Here is a 12,320-nt window from a genome sequence, read left to right on the forward strand (position 1 = left end):
CTTCCTGCCCTCCCCAAATGATGGAAAATTGGTAAAGTTAGTAACAAGGAAGTGTTTGCTTTGGCAGGAGGTTAATTAGGGGCAGTATTTGTAAATGCAAAATTGTATTTGGGAGTTAGGAGCTATCTTTTGTTTCTTTTTTATGTTTGAGATTGGAAAGGCTGTCTGAACTTTGAATATAGTTAGATTTATAATGCTAAAGACACTTATCCGCCCAGCTTTCCCACTTGTTATAAAATCACACTTTGATTGAATCATCTTTTAAAACTTGTATCATTTAAAAATGGAGGTTTTAACTTGTAGTTTTAGGGAGTTTGGGAAAATCTCGGTTTGGCAGCAGATGACCTGTATTCAGGGGCCCTCTGTCACTTGTTTGCTTTGTAACTAGCCCCCTGCTGAAAACCTGGATCTTCTCATCTCTGGAATGACAATAGTAAGCCCCCTGTGGGCTGTGTCTCCAGTATTAGCAGGAGAAGAGCTTCTGAAGGTCACAGAAGCTATGGCCTTCAGTCCTGGTGGGCTGGTAAGGAGCAAGCAAAAGCATGAGAGCATCCTGGCACCTTTCCTTACACCCTTGGAGCTCCCTGTGGGGACCCCAGTGGCCAAACCAAGGCAGAGGGTAGGCACAAGGAAGCCCCTAATTCTCTTCGTTTTTTGGTTTTTTAATCTTAATTTTAAAGACAATAAAACCAAACAAAACAAAACAATGAGAATGATATTGAGTTTCAAAAACAAGACAGTAGGAAATCCACCATAGTTACTATAATGCACAGTGTTATCCACTAAACAGATGCTCAGTCCACCAGACACAGGCACACACTGTCGACCAAAGAGTACAAGCACTAAGTTGTTTCTTTACTTCATTTCCCATCATCTCAGAAATTTCAGCAAGTTTCATAGAAACTTCTCTATGTCTGTGTCTCTAGACTTGCTCTGGGAGAGATACAGGAATGCAAAATTAATTAAACAATATAAGCACTGAGTTGTCTCTTTACTTCAGTTGCCATCATTTCAGAGATTTTGGGCGTGTGACTTCTAATTTCCTTTGTGTCTGTGTCTTCTGGACTTGTTCTTGGTGGGCTGGATGTGTGAGATTGCATCCTGCTCTTGGCATTACCCTGTGTTCCTCTGACTTAGCCTGTGTCTGAGTCCTGGGTATTTCCTGCATTGGCTGTCCAGCCTGTAGTGCAGGGAATTGGGCTTGACCCTTGGGTTCCTCTGATCTGAGTGAGGTTCCTGGAGTAGCCAAGAGGTATGGGGCAGCTGCTCAAGGATGTTCCCCGGATGATGGCAGAACCCGGGGAACAGCCCCTTCTCTGGCTCAAGGTGGGCTCACATAGGGGAGGAGTGTTGTTTCTTTCTGATGAATTGACCATTACTTTTCTAAAGTTCTCAAGTGGCAAGTGAGATCATAGAAAGATACCACTTTGCCTCCTGATTGAAACCAACAGCTTCAGAAAGCTGCCAGCCTTGATTCAGGGCCATCTGATGCTCTTCTTATGGTGCTGCTTGCTGGGATCATAATTGAGGTGAGAGAGAGAGAAAGAAAGGTGACTGTATTGGGAAAGAATAACTAGAAAACATTTCAGAAGTGCTATTTGCATTCAAGATAAAGTTGTCATTGAAGAAAATAAATGAAAATGTCAATGTCATGTGTTTTCCTTCCCAATTTGTAATTCAAAGAATCTAGCCATGCTCCCTCTGCCTCATGTCCACACCCCTTTCCTCCCTGTTGTGCTTACGTGTTGACCTTTAAGTGTAGAAAGAGATCCTGTAGCAGGTGTGGGCTTCTTCCACTGCCCAGCCAGTGAGGGTTACCGTAGGGTAAGGAGAACTGAGCTAAGGAAGGTGGAAGCCACAACCACCACCCTTGTTAATCCTCCTGGATTTCAGCTTAGGTTTCTGCTTGTTGGTGTACGACATTTCCAGGGCAACCCATTTGAATATTGAGTCGCCAATTTTAAAAGATTATTGTGTGTGTCTTGAGGCTCCAGATTTTCCTGTTAAGTATTTGTGTGTTTTCTAAACATACTTTTTCTCAACTGATAGAACAGAACCAGAATAATATAGTGATTGAACAGCCTATCAGTGCCAGTATTAACAATGGAAAGGACTTCTTGTCTGATGTCAGCATAGATAACAGCAGTGGGAACCTATAGCAGTGGTCAGTCATAAATGCTAGAGGACTTTTATTGTGTATGCAAATTATCTAGCAAGGAAGCTTAAGGTTCTTCTTAAAGGGAATATTGCACATGAAGTGTACACTATAGTGCTATGAATTATGGTGCACACACTAATATTTAAACATCTATGCTGGCCAATGTAATAAAGTTAGTCCATGTGAATCAAAAGAATACTTAAAGTAGAAAAGTATCAGTTAAAATGCACCTTCTCCCACCTCTCCAGAAAAATGACCTTGACCTTTGTCTTTGAAACTTGAATTATAGTCTGGACTAGGTGGAAGTGCTTATTAGAAATGCAGATGTCTCATTTCACTATGAAACTCTTGAGTCAGAATCTCTAGATCTGAGGGTCTTTCTTCAAACCATAAAATCATTCTATGGTCATAGCGAGTTTAGAAATTACTGTTCTTTGGAAATTCTTTGTCTTACTCTGGACCATTCCATATAGGAACTCTATGAAGAAATGGAAAGGGTATGGTTAATGCAAGTGTGTATCCTAATTTAGCCTCTTTCATCATTTTAATAGGATATTAATTTTCCTTTTGTTTATCTGCTTATCAAATGCCTATGGGCATGGTCTGTACTTGGCAACAGAAATATCTGCCATGCTGATTTTTGCCTGGGCTATACCTTTAGGTCTCCCCTGTGCAGCCTGGATCAAGTATTTGCCTTAGTCTTGGATAATCCATCCTTCCCCTTTCATATTGTAAAAATGTACCTTCACAGCAAGCAAGCCACCAGGAAACAGGACAGTTCAACCACATGATTTAGACATTGTAGAATTTAAATTTAATGGGTTGTGCTGTCATTCTAGAGGATGGAAGGAGAAATAGTCATAAAAAGACTATTTTATGTTTCTAGTTAGCAGTGCTGTTAAAAATGAAGATATATGATATTTTCATGCATCGATTTATTCATATAAATGTTTATAGGGAACTCTAAGCAAGTACAGTGCTGGGCTCTTGAAGTACCAAGGTGATTGGTACAGAAAAGATCCCCCCTCTTTGGGATTTCAGTCTGCTAAGGAAGGCAGATGTTAATCAAATGACCTCCTATGAAGAGTGGAGATCTTTACCCAAAGAAGTGGGCTTTCAAAGGTTGAAATGGTTCCTGTTAACACAGAGCAGTAAAACTAACTTGAATTCTGGTAAAATGGGAGAATTCATACTTAGGTCTCTGAATAAGGAATTTGTTTTTCTAAAGGAAATTGTTTTTAGCTAATAGAGATGAATCTTAAAATTTATCTGCCACTGTATATGATTTGGTATTGTTCCCATTTTCTCCGTGTGATTCTTAACACATTTTTGTATTTGATACGTTGAGATGGACATCCAGTTTTTAATTTTATTTCTACAGTATGTTTTAAATATTTTCCATGCTGTTGAAGGATGCTCATCATTTTACCCTTGACAAGTTCATCAATGCTGGATTGCAGGTTTGGCGTGATGTGTGCTATTTCTAATACTGTTGTAATGAATACCTGATTTAGAAGTCTTGCTGTTGCTTAGAATCATGTTTTAGGGTAGAGTCTCAGGAACAGCCAGGAATAATCAAGCCCTAGAAAATGGAGCTCCTGATGATTCTGACTCACTGTAGTCGAGGTGTTTTTTGAGATCTTCTTCCCCACTTTCCCCCACTAGCATCCTGTCAGGATTGGGTAGGAAGGTTACCTTTCTAGTTCTATGCCAATGTAGAATCACAATGAAAACAAAACCACATGTCTGTCTTAATTATTTCCTTGCTGCTATTACAAAAATACCTGATGCCCACAATTTAAGGGAGAAAAAGTTGATTGCAGCTCACAGTTTGCAGAGTTTCAAACTCCAAGACACTGAGGCATGGTGGAAGGCTGCCACAAAAGAAAAACAGCCCAGGGCAGGGCAGCCAGGAAGCAGTGAAGCGGAGGCAGCAGCGGTAGCAGCAGCAACAGCAGCAGCAGCAGCAGCAGCAGTAGCAAGCCTGCTTTCCTTCTCTCTCTTTACAGTCCATCCACACTCTTAACCTCTTGACAGGTGCCACCCACAGCCATGGTGGGGCTTCCATTTTCTAGAACCTGACTATGATAAATCCATTTAGTTACCACACCCCTTAATGCTGGCATCACATACCCTACATCCAACTTCCTCCAAGAAGCTACACCTGTAAGCACATGAGGCTTTGGGGGACATCTAGAAATAAGCTGTAACAATGCAGTCTTTGCTGCAAGGCAGGAGAAGTATGTAGTTTAAACTACCCTCCGTGTTGGCTCATCATGTTGTTTCCCTATTGAACTCTTGGAAGTTGGCTCTGGGAAGTGCATTGAAGGAATCTTTAAAACCAGGCTTTTGTTTCACTTTATTTTGTTTTGGTTTTGGGGGAGAGTATTTTTTTAGTTTGTTTTTTGTTTGTTTTGCCAGGCACAGTGGTGCATAGCTATAATCCCAGGATCTGAGAAGTTTAGGCGTAAGAATTGCTCTGAGTTGTAGGACAACCTGCGCTACATCTGGAGTTCAAAGCTAGCCTGAACTGCTTAGTGAGGCCCTGTCTTCTTTTAAAAAAAGGAGTCATGCATGGAAAAGAAGCAAGATGGGGTTTAAAGTAAGGAGTACATGATGTTTCTTGCAGCTCTTTGGTGTCTTGGAGTTGATACTCAGGAGTCACTGTGCTGTGGGGAAGTGCAGTTGTTTGTTAGGTGCTCCAGTATCAGCAAGCCAGCTGGCAAGGGGCTTAGCGCTGCAGCAGACTGAGCCCTACTCCTCCTTTGAGGAGCAGAGGACTTCCTCCTACTCATGCACTTCTGATATCTGGGGTTCCAGATGAATTAGAAGCACAACTGACCTATGAATAGATTCTCTAAGATGGATTTGCGCATTTGAAAGATTCTAATGTGAGAGGGGGCCCAGATATAAATGGGAAAATCCTAGGCAAATGAGGCACCCTTTAATCTCTCTACCCTTTGAACATTATCTCTCTGTACCTCTTTCTCTTACGTCCAGCTTTCACTCCAACCATCAGGTTTCAACATAAATGTTACTCCTCCTGAAAGCCTTTCCTAGTATTGGAAGACAAAGCTAGGAGTTCCTCCCATGTATTCCCTTGGGCCTTTCCAGATCCCTATGATTGCTCTTATTACAAGTGTCACTCATTGTTGTCTGCATTTCTGTCTTTTACATAAGCCCCAGTATGACAGACACATAACCATCTTGTTAACAGCTAGAACCTAGTAACTAGTATGGCACCAGCACAAGAATAGTTGCCCGATAAATACAACCCAAATTAAAAGACAGGTTCTTAGAAATAAAGGTGTAAATTAGTTTTATAAATCAAATCACACTGGGAAAGTGAATATTAGGATCACTGAATCCCTGGATTAGAAAGGAATTTGGGAATTGGGATGCAGCTCAATGGTAGAGCATTTTCTCAGTGTGCACAAGGTCACTGGTTCCATATCAGCCCTGAAAAGAGTAGTGGAGGAAAGAAAGTGAATTTAGAACTAACTATCTGACTGCTCAATATCAAGCATGAGCATTCTAGATATATTGGCTGTGCAGCCTGTGGAAGTAGGCTTAGCCTACCCGGGTGTCCTCAGACATCAGAACTTAGAAGACTGTATCATTCCCTGAATATTGGGAATATACAGTCAACAAATCAGTACCCTGCACAGCATAGATGCTCAGTAGTCACTAGCTCTTCTTTGTTGTAAATCCCACTTGCATTTTAAAATCCTCTTGGTACATTGTAACAACCAACTGGAAACCATCAAGAGACTGATAGAGAAATATGACCATTTCAATTTCCCTGGAAAATTCACTTTTGATTTAAATGTCCACAGTATCTCATTTCCTCTTACAAAAAAGAAAAATTGGAAATGACATTTACCATGATTAGACCCATGGATAGCAGAGGTCTGGAAGTAGCAGAAGGCAATCAGATGAAATAGGGGATAATGGCCTTACTTGGAGGTCAGTTGTCCTGACTTAGCTTCAGTAATGACTCTCCAAACCACATGTTTTGGGACACTGGTCTGCAATATTGCTCTACATCTTAAGACTATAAACTGATATCCTCTGACATGTGAGTTGATATTAGCTGACTTACATTTTCTTTCCTGCCTGTTGTCTCTTCAAGGCAGGGAGACAGGAGCAAGAACTCCTGGCATCACCCTGGGCAGAGGATGCAGATGGGCCCCAGATCTGCTCAGGAGATAGCATCACCTGCTAATTCTGCCTCTGCTGTCAGGGTCTGAGTGATCCGTGATGGGGGCCTAGGTGGGATGAGGTCTCCCTGCACCCGCACGTGGGTGATATGGGCAGTCACTCACAGTGTTATCTTCTCTCCATCTCAGTCCTGCAGCTCCGACGACCCACTCTCACTGTGCTACAGTGGAGTGTAGAATTCCCCTTCTCTGCAAAGGCAGCAGAGGAATGCCGTGTGCACTGCTGCTGCAGCCCTTTGGCACTCCCACCTCCCACCACACCGCTGTGACAGCAGAAAAGGACTTGAGAGACCCCTCAGCAAGAAGACTGTGATCGTGTCTGTTGCCATGGACTTTGGAAACATTTTTTGAAAAGAAGCCCTGCTTTGGCTGATGTCTTTGAATGACTGTTAATGAAATGGTCCCTTGCAATGCATAAGCATGTGGTCTTTGCCACAGTATGCATTCGGAAATTCCAAGAGCTCTGTTTTCACTGGTGGCAGAGTTGGGGAAAGCAAATGACTTGGCAGGATTGACCTCCAGTGCTTCAGAGATGAAGAGTGAATTTCAGCTTCCTAGGACGCATGTCCTGGCTGGTACCATGGGATGATTCCTGGACAGCGGGCCATGAGGTCTTACCTGCAGAGGGCCTCCTGTGGTGTTGAGCACAATCCGAAGCCTGTGTCCGGGTTAGTACTCAGTGGTCTCAGCATGATCGCTGGGGCCATGATGAAGTTGTTTGGGAGTTTAGAGCCAACATTTGTGAAGCTCTTGCCACAAGCAAGGTACACACCAGACACTCATTCAGTGCTGGCCGTCATGTTCATCCCTAAGAGGAAGGTGCATGACACAAACCCCACTAAGACACCTGCATTTGAGAATATCACAGGACATAATTTTCCACCAGTCTGTCACTTCTGCCCAGACCTAAGTGAGCTCTGTAAATGCTGTACCCTCCTGAAACTGTTTTAATTGACTTTTGGTTTTAGGGTATGAGGCTCCCCCCTGAGTGAATTTGTGGTGACTGAATCCTTTGTGAGTGGAGCGACAACTCCACGAGACAGTAGCTGTCCTTGTGGGCGGCCATTTAGGGACAGTCTGAGGGGTTGTGACCTCCTCAGGGGCCTTCTGAGGACCCTGCTCCCCAGGTCACTCTCGAAGGTCTCTTCACTCCCACAGTGAGCACCCTGCTTCAGTCCTGGGTGCCCTGCTGGCTGCGGCACTGTCCCTAACGCTTTCCTTCTTGCCTCAGTTTCCCACCACTCTTCTGTATCCTAGCACAGATGGTACCCAAATTCTGCACTCCGCCTGCCCTCCCGTGAGGCCCCAGTGCAGTCCCACACAAGTGGAGGTGGACAGAGGGCCAGCAGAGGCTGATCCTGCCTGCTGCTCGTCAGGATGGGGTGCGAGAGGACAGGAGACTGGGAGGAAGTGGGGAGGAAGAGAGGATGACATACTGCGGTTGCTACATGTCTGTGTAGCCCAGTCATAGATGGAAGTGACCACCAGTAGAAACCATTTACAGAGTAAATATGCTGGCTTTGGGGCTAATTCTTTAAAAAGCCAGTGTCAGTTGCCTTCTTCTCTTCCTCCTTTTTCCCTCCTTTCTTCACCCCTTCCTTCTTTAATTCCTTCTTTTTTTTATTCATCTATCATCTGACTTATTCCTTAAAAAAGTCAACTGTAAATGATGTCCATTTTCCAGGTGGGTAAATGGTGGCTGAGGAATCCGTTTCTTGCCTAAGGTTCTCGTAAGTGGCAGAGCTAGTTTTCTTGCTGACTGTAGCTACTGAGCCCGTAACTATGACACTCATTGCCTTTCAATTCTAAAAGATGCAATTGACTTTCCCCTTCTTATCACCATTATGTGATGTGCCTTTCATTCACATTCTACAATCCAGTTGGCCAGGCTGCCTGCTAAACCACTCACATGCCACTGGAATCCAGTCCACCTATGAAAACTCGCAGAGGCAGGCGCAGGGAGAGTAATGATGCAATTGCTGTTACAGTTGTTTGTACACAGGAGCCGAAGTGCAGGTCTCCTTTGGCACAGTTGGTGGACAGATGGCCCGAGGCTCCCCACTGGCTGGGGATGAGGCTGGATGAGGCAGGTGGCATGGTGGTGTTGGTATTTGGGGGAAGTTGATCAGGGGTATGCCAGGAGGGGCAGAATCTCCCAGTCCTGTGTTGGCGCTGGCCTTGGCCTTCTCAGGAAGGTCCTCAGAGGCGCGAGTCACGCTGCTTTCCCATTACGGCAGCACCAGCCTATCTCTCAGGAGGCCTGCTGATAATCAGTAAATGAAATTCACCTTTCCCCCATGCCTGAAAACAGAAAGATGAGGGTTGAGTTCTGGGGCAAACCACAAATGCTGTCTTATTCGAACACAGAATTCTGAGCTGCCCGGATGGGGGAAGTTATTTTATTTGGACGAACAAGTTTAAGTTTGGCAGTTACCTGAAAGAAAATTAAGTTGCTGATTGCATGTCCATTCTCTGGCCTTCAGAAGAAGATAGATTGTAATCTTTAATTAATCTATCACTCACACCAAAAAAAAAAAAAAAAAAAGAGTTTGTGGCAGCAGGTGGGGGAGTGTGCATATCAACTTATTTTGGGTGGCTGGGGTTGCACTTGGAAGCCCGGATGGTGGATCAGGGTATTGCTGCCAGCACGCTCTGCCTCAGTGCTTGTTTAGTGTTTCCATTTTCTCCCGAGCCCCAATTCCCGATGTGGCGTACACAGGGAGGCCTGGCGTGTGCACTTGGGCCACAGGCTCTCTGCGTAATGAAGACGGAGTGGCTGTAAGGATGACCTTTCCGTGCCTTTGTCTGGGGCTGCCCTCCTCTTTAACTGAGCACCTTTCAGTTGCACACGTTCTGAACTCTTGAACCGCTCATTCTCTTCCCCGTGCTTATTGCTCAAGCTGCAGTTTATCACCATACGCCTCTGAAGGCTCTGTGCTTCCTACATGTGACACCGAGATAGAATTTTTCATAACCTTTTACTAGTCATAAATTTGATTGTTAAGGGACTGGGTTAATCTTATTTCTAATACCATCATCTGATTTTAAAACCCTGATTTAGGAGCATTTTCTTTCTGCTACTTCTGAAAACAGATGGTGGGAGGAGCATAATAAAATATGTCACCTGGTACTGGAGAATAGTTTATTTCGGTTCGTTTTGTCCTGAATAGTGCCTGTGAGATGCATTTGAAAACGTATCTTGTTTATATGTTTCTGCTATTGCAATTTCTTCCATTACCTGCAGTCGTGGCGTTGGACAGCAGCAGAGCATGTGTGCCCTTTGCCAGCTGTGGGTGAATGAGGAAATGAGCTTTAGTTAGGATGCCGCCTGAAGAGTTTGGAAGCATGCCATGGCAAGCGATACGTAATGTTTAAGGGGGCTTGCACCCCTGATATTTCATGTCTGTCTTTGCCATACCTCTTTTGTCGAAATTGCTTCACTTCTCCTCTAGGCTTCTTAGTATATGGCACATAGTAGGTCCTGGAAAAATGTATGCTGAATTGAGCTAGGGCATTTAGGATGGTAATTAGAAGCAAAAATCATGGTAACCCCAGTGAAGCCTATTCCAATCCCAAAGGATATTTGTGACAATTTTGTGAAATAACTCACAAAAACACCCAACATTCTACTTTTCTGCTGGGCACTCTTGTTGCAAAAGTGATCATGATTCTGCGAAGAAAACCAGAGACATTACTTTGGAAGACATATTGGAATAGAAGTTTAAAGAGTCCTCTCTCTTCCAGTTACAGACTCTACATGAACTTAAAGCAGACACAGAGTAAGTGCAAACTATTCAGTTAATTTTTGTTGACAGAAGGAGGATTTCAAGTCCAGAGATGTTACGTTTTATGGTGCCCAAAATTTTTACACTGTCTCCCATATGTGGGCAAGTTTTCACAAGTGCGCGAGTACAAATGGCACTTGTGGTGGCTGTCAGGGAAAGGAAGTTTCTGCATCTTGCCGAAGCAAGACAGGCAGCTTGATAATTACCTACATCAGTGTCAGGGCAAGGCGCAGCAGATTATCTCACCAGCAGTGGCCCGTGGCACATTTGTATTTGACGCCAGTGTGTTCGTTTTCTTTATCTTGCTATTAATGCACCTCTATTGAGCAGTGTATTCTCTCTTCATAGATAGGATTAGATCCAATGTGAATTTATGGCACCACACTAACATTTAAATGCAAGCATTTCCCATTTCCCTTTCTGGCTCCTCCTTCCTGCAAAACGTACACACGCATGCACGCTCACACACACACACACACACACACACACACACACACACACCCACGGCTGTAAATTGCAAACTAATGTGTAAAAATACCGCATTCCTTCTTTCTGCACGGCTGACACCATTCTGTACGCTCTGATATGTGTTCAGTGTCTGAACGAGTGACACAGTCCTGGACTTAGACACAAGTCAGAAAAGGTGAAAGAGCAGCAAGAGAGCCAGAGGAAAGATGGACTCAGGAGCCCTGGTGCTCTTCATACTGCGGTTGGCGGAGAGGCTCGGCATTTACTCACGTAGGCACAAGCTTGTTTCTGAACCTTGAATCCTTGTCTGGGCCTTGGTTTTATCCCCTACGTGTCATGTATGATGATCAAACACATTTGTCAATTGCACATATATTTGTTCCTACTTATGGACATGATTAATGTTCATGACAACCGCTGATTTGGGGAAAAAGAAGGAAAAGATTAACTTTATTTTTGACATACAAACAAGATGTAGTTTTGTTAGTTGTTCATTAAAGCTGATGTTTGCTCTGGGTCTTTGGTCATGAAATGTCCCTGTGACTGTGCTGGCATGTATCAGCTGCACCAGCTTCTGATTATTAGTCCCTTCTTGGCTGGAGTGTCTGTGTGCTTCTATAAACTAATATTCATCTCATCCATTGAAGCTTTTGTGAGAATTATGCCCTCTCTTAGTGTTACAGTCATTGTCACCTGAGCTGAAGAAGGGGTGGGTAGAGATAATTAATTTAGACTTCTGTAAGGCTTTTGAGAATGTTCGGAGAACTTCATATGTACTAAGAACTAACATTTGTTTTAAGAAGGAAAAACTGTTTAGAAAAGGATTTGTACAACCTAAGAACACTTTTGTTACAATAATACATATACCTGTATGCCTTGGGGAAAAGATTCTGAAAGAAACAGAAGAAGAGAGCACCGAGGACTGTCTCTGGACAGAGCAGGTCCTAGTCAGTTTTTCAAAGTTAAGTTGATGAACTTGCTCACACAGGCCTCAGCTGAAATTCTGCTTCTCTCCTGCTGGGTTGCTCAATGTGACATTGAATGAGGAATTTAGTGTTGGTGCATTCCTTATCTGTTACGTGACAGCTGCAGTGATAGCCCAGGCCCTGGGCTGGCAGGCTATCGCACAGGCACAGGTCGGGGCACTCAGAGGATGCACCGGCCAGTATCACTAGCTGGGCCTTCTGCTGTGTCCTTCCCTCCTTTCTTTTTCCTTTGTCCCCTTCACTCTTCCTGTATGAGCAGGTGTTGCTGCTGTAATAGGAAATATAAAAAGTTAGTTAAGTTTGTTGTTAAGGATCAGTTAAGAACTGGCAAGACTATTCTCACAGATTGCCATCTTGCTTAAGTCAGTGACTGGATGAACTGCCTAAGAATACAAATACTGTGAGTGAGGGAGACTCAGCTATCCATTTGAGTTTTGAACATCTTCATAATTTTTCTAAAATCTATATCATATGTCTCTTCCTGTCCGTAATCTATTGGCTAGACTTGTCACCTGACCCTGCAGCCTGTGGGGATGTACAGTCTTCCTGACGATTTGGCAGTGGAGTAGTACTTCCCGGAGAAAGCTTCCAAATTCCCATGGACACCGAACATTTCTGCAGGTGGATTGGTGAACTAATGGAGATTGTGAGCAGGTATGTGGGCCCTCCATCACTGATGCTGGCCTGACGAACTTGCGGAACA

The 12,320-nt window shown here is 43.8% G+C and overlaps 1 protein-coding gene and 1 non-coding gene across 6 annotated transcripts in view; one reads left to right on the forward strand and one right to left on the reverse strand.

Moving 5' to 3' along the window:
• Window positions 1-12,320, forward strand: part of Wwox (WW domain containing oxidoreductase) — an 895,605-nt gene that overhangs the window by 342,152 nt on the left and 541,133 nt on the right. Inside the window, exon 9 of one of the 5 annotated variants that reach the window (XM_063246725.1) lies at window positions 6,508-11,539. The exons of the other annotated variants lie outside the window; for them this stretch is intronic. Coding sequence (XP_063102795.1) covers window positions 6,508-6,555 — 48 coding nt within the window. The 3' untranslated portion in view covers window positions 6,556-11,539. Of the gene's footprint in view, window positions 1-6,507; window positions 11,540-12,320 lie in introns of those variants that run through there. 5 annotated transcript variants of the gene reach the window in all.
• Window positions 1,349-1,485, reverse strand: LOC111754851 (small nucleolar RNA SNORA2/SNORA34 family). The gene has a single exon (XR_002789526.2). It is a non-coding gene; the product is annotated as a small nucleolar RNA SNORA2/SNORA34 family (small nucleolar RNA).

This window comes from Cavia porcellus, unplaced genomic scaffold, assembly GCF_034190915.1.
Source record: "Cavia porcellus strain 051 isolate PalLab524CR breed Dunkin Hartley unplaced genomic scaffold, mCavPor4.1 scaffold_4, whole genome shotgun sequence".
Lineage (NCBI taxonomy): Eukaryota > Metazoa > Chordata > Mammalia > Rodentia > Caviidae > Cavia > Cavia porcellus.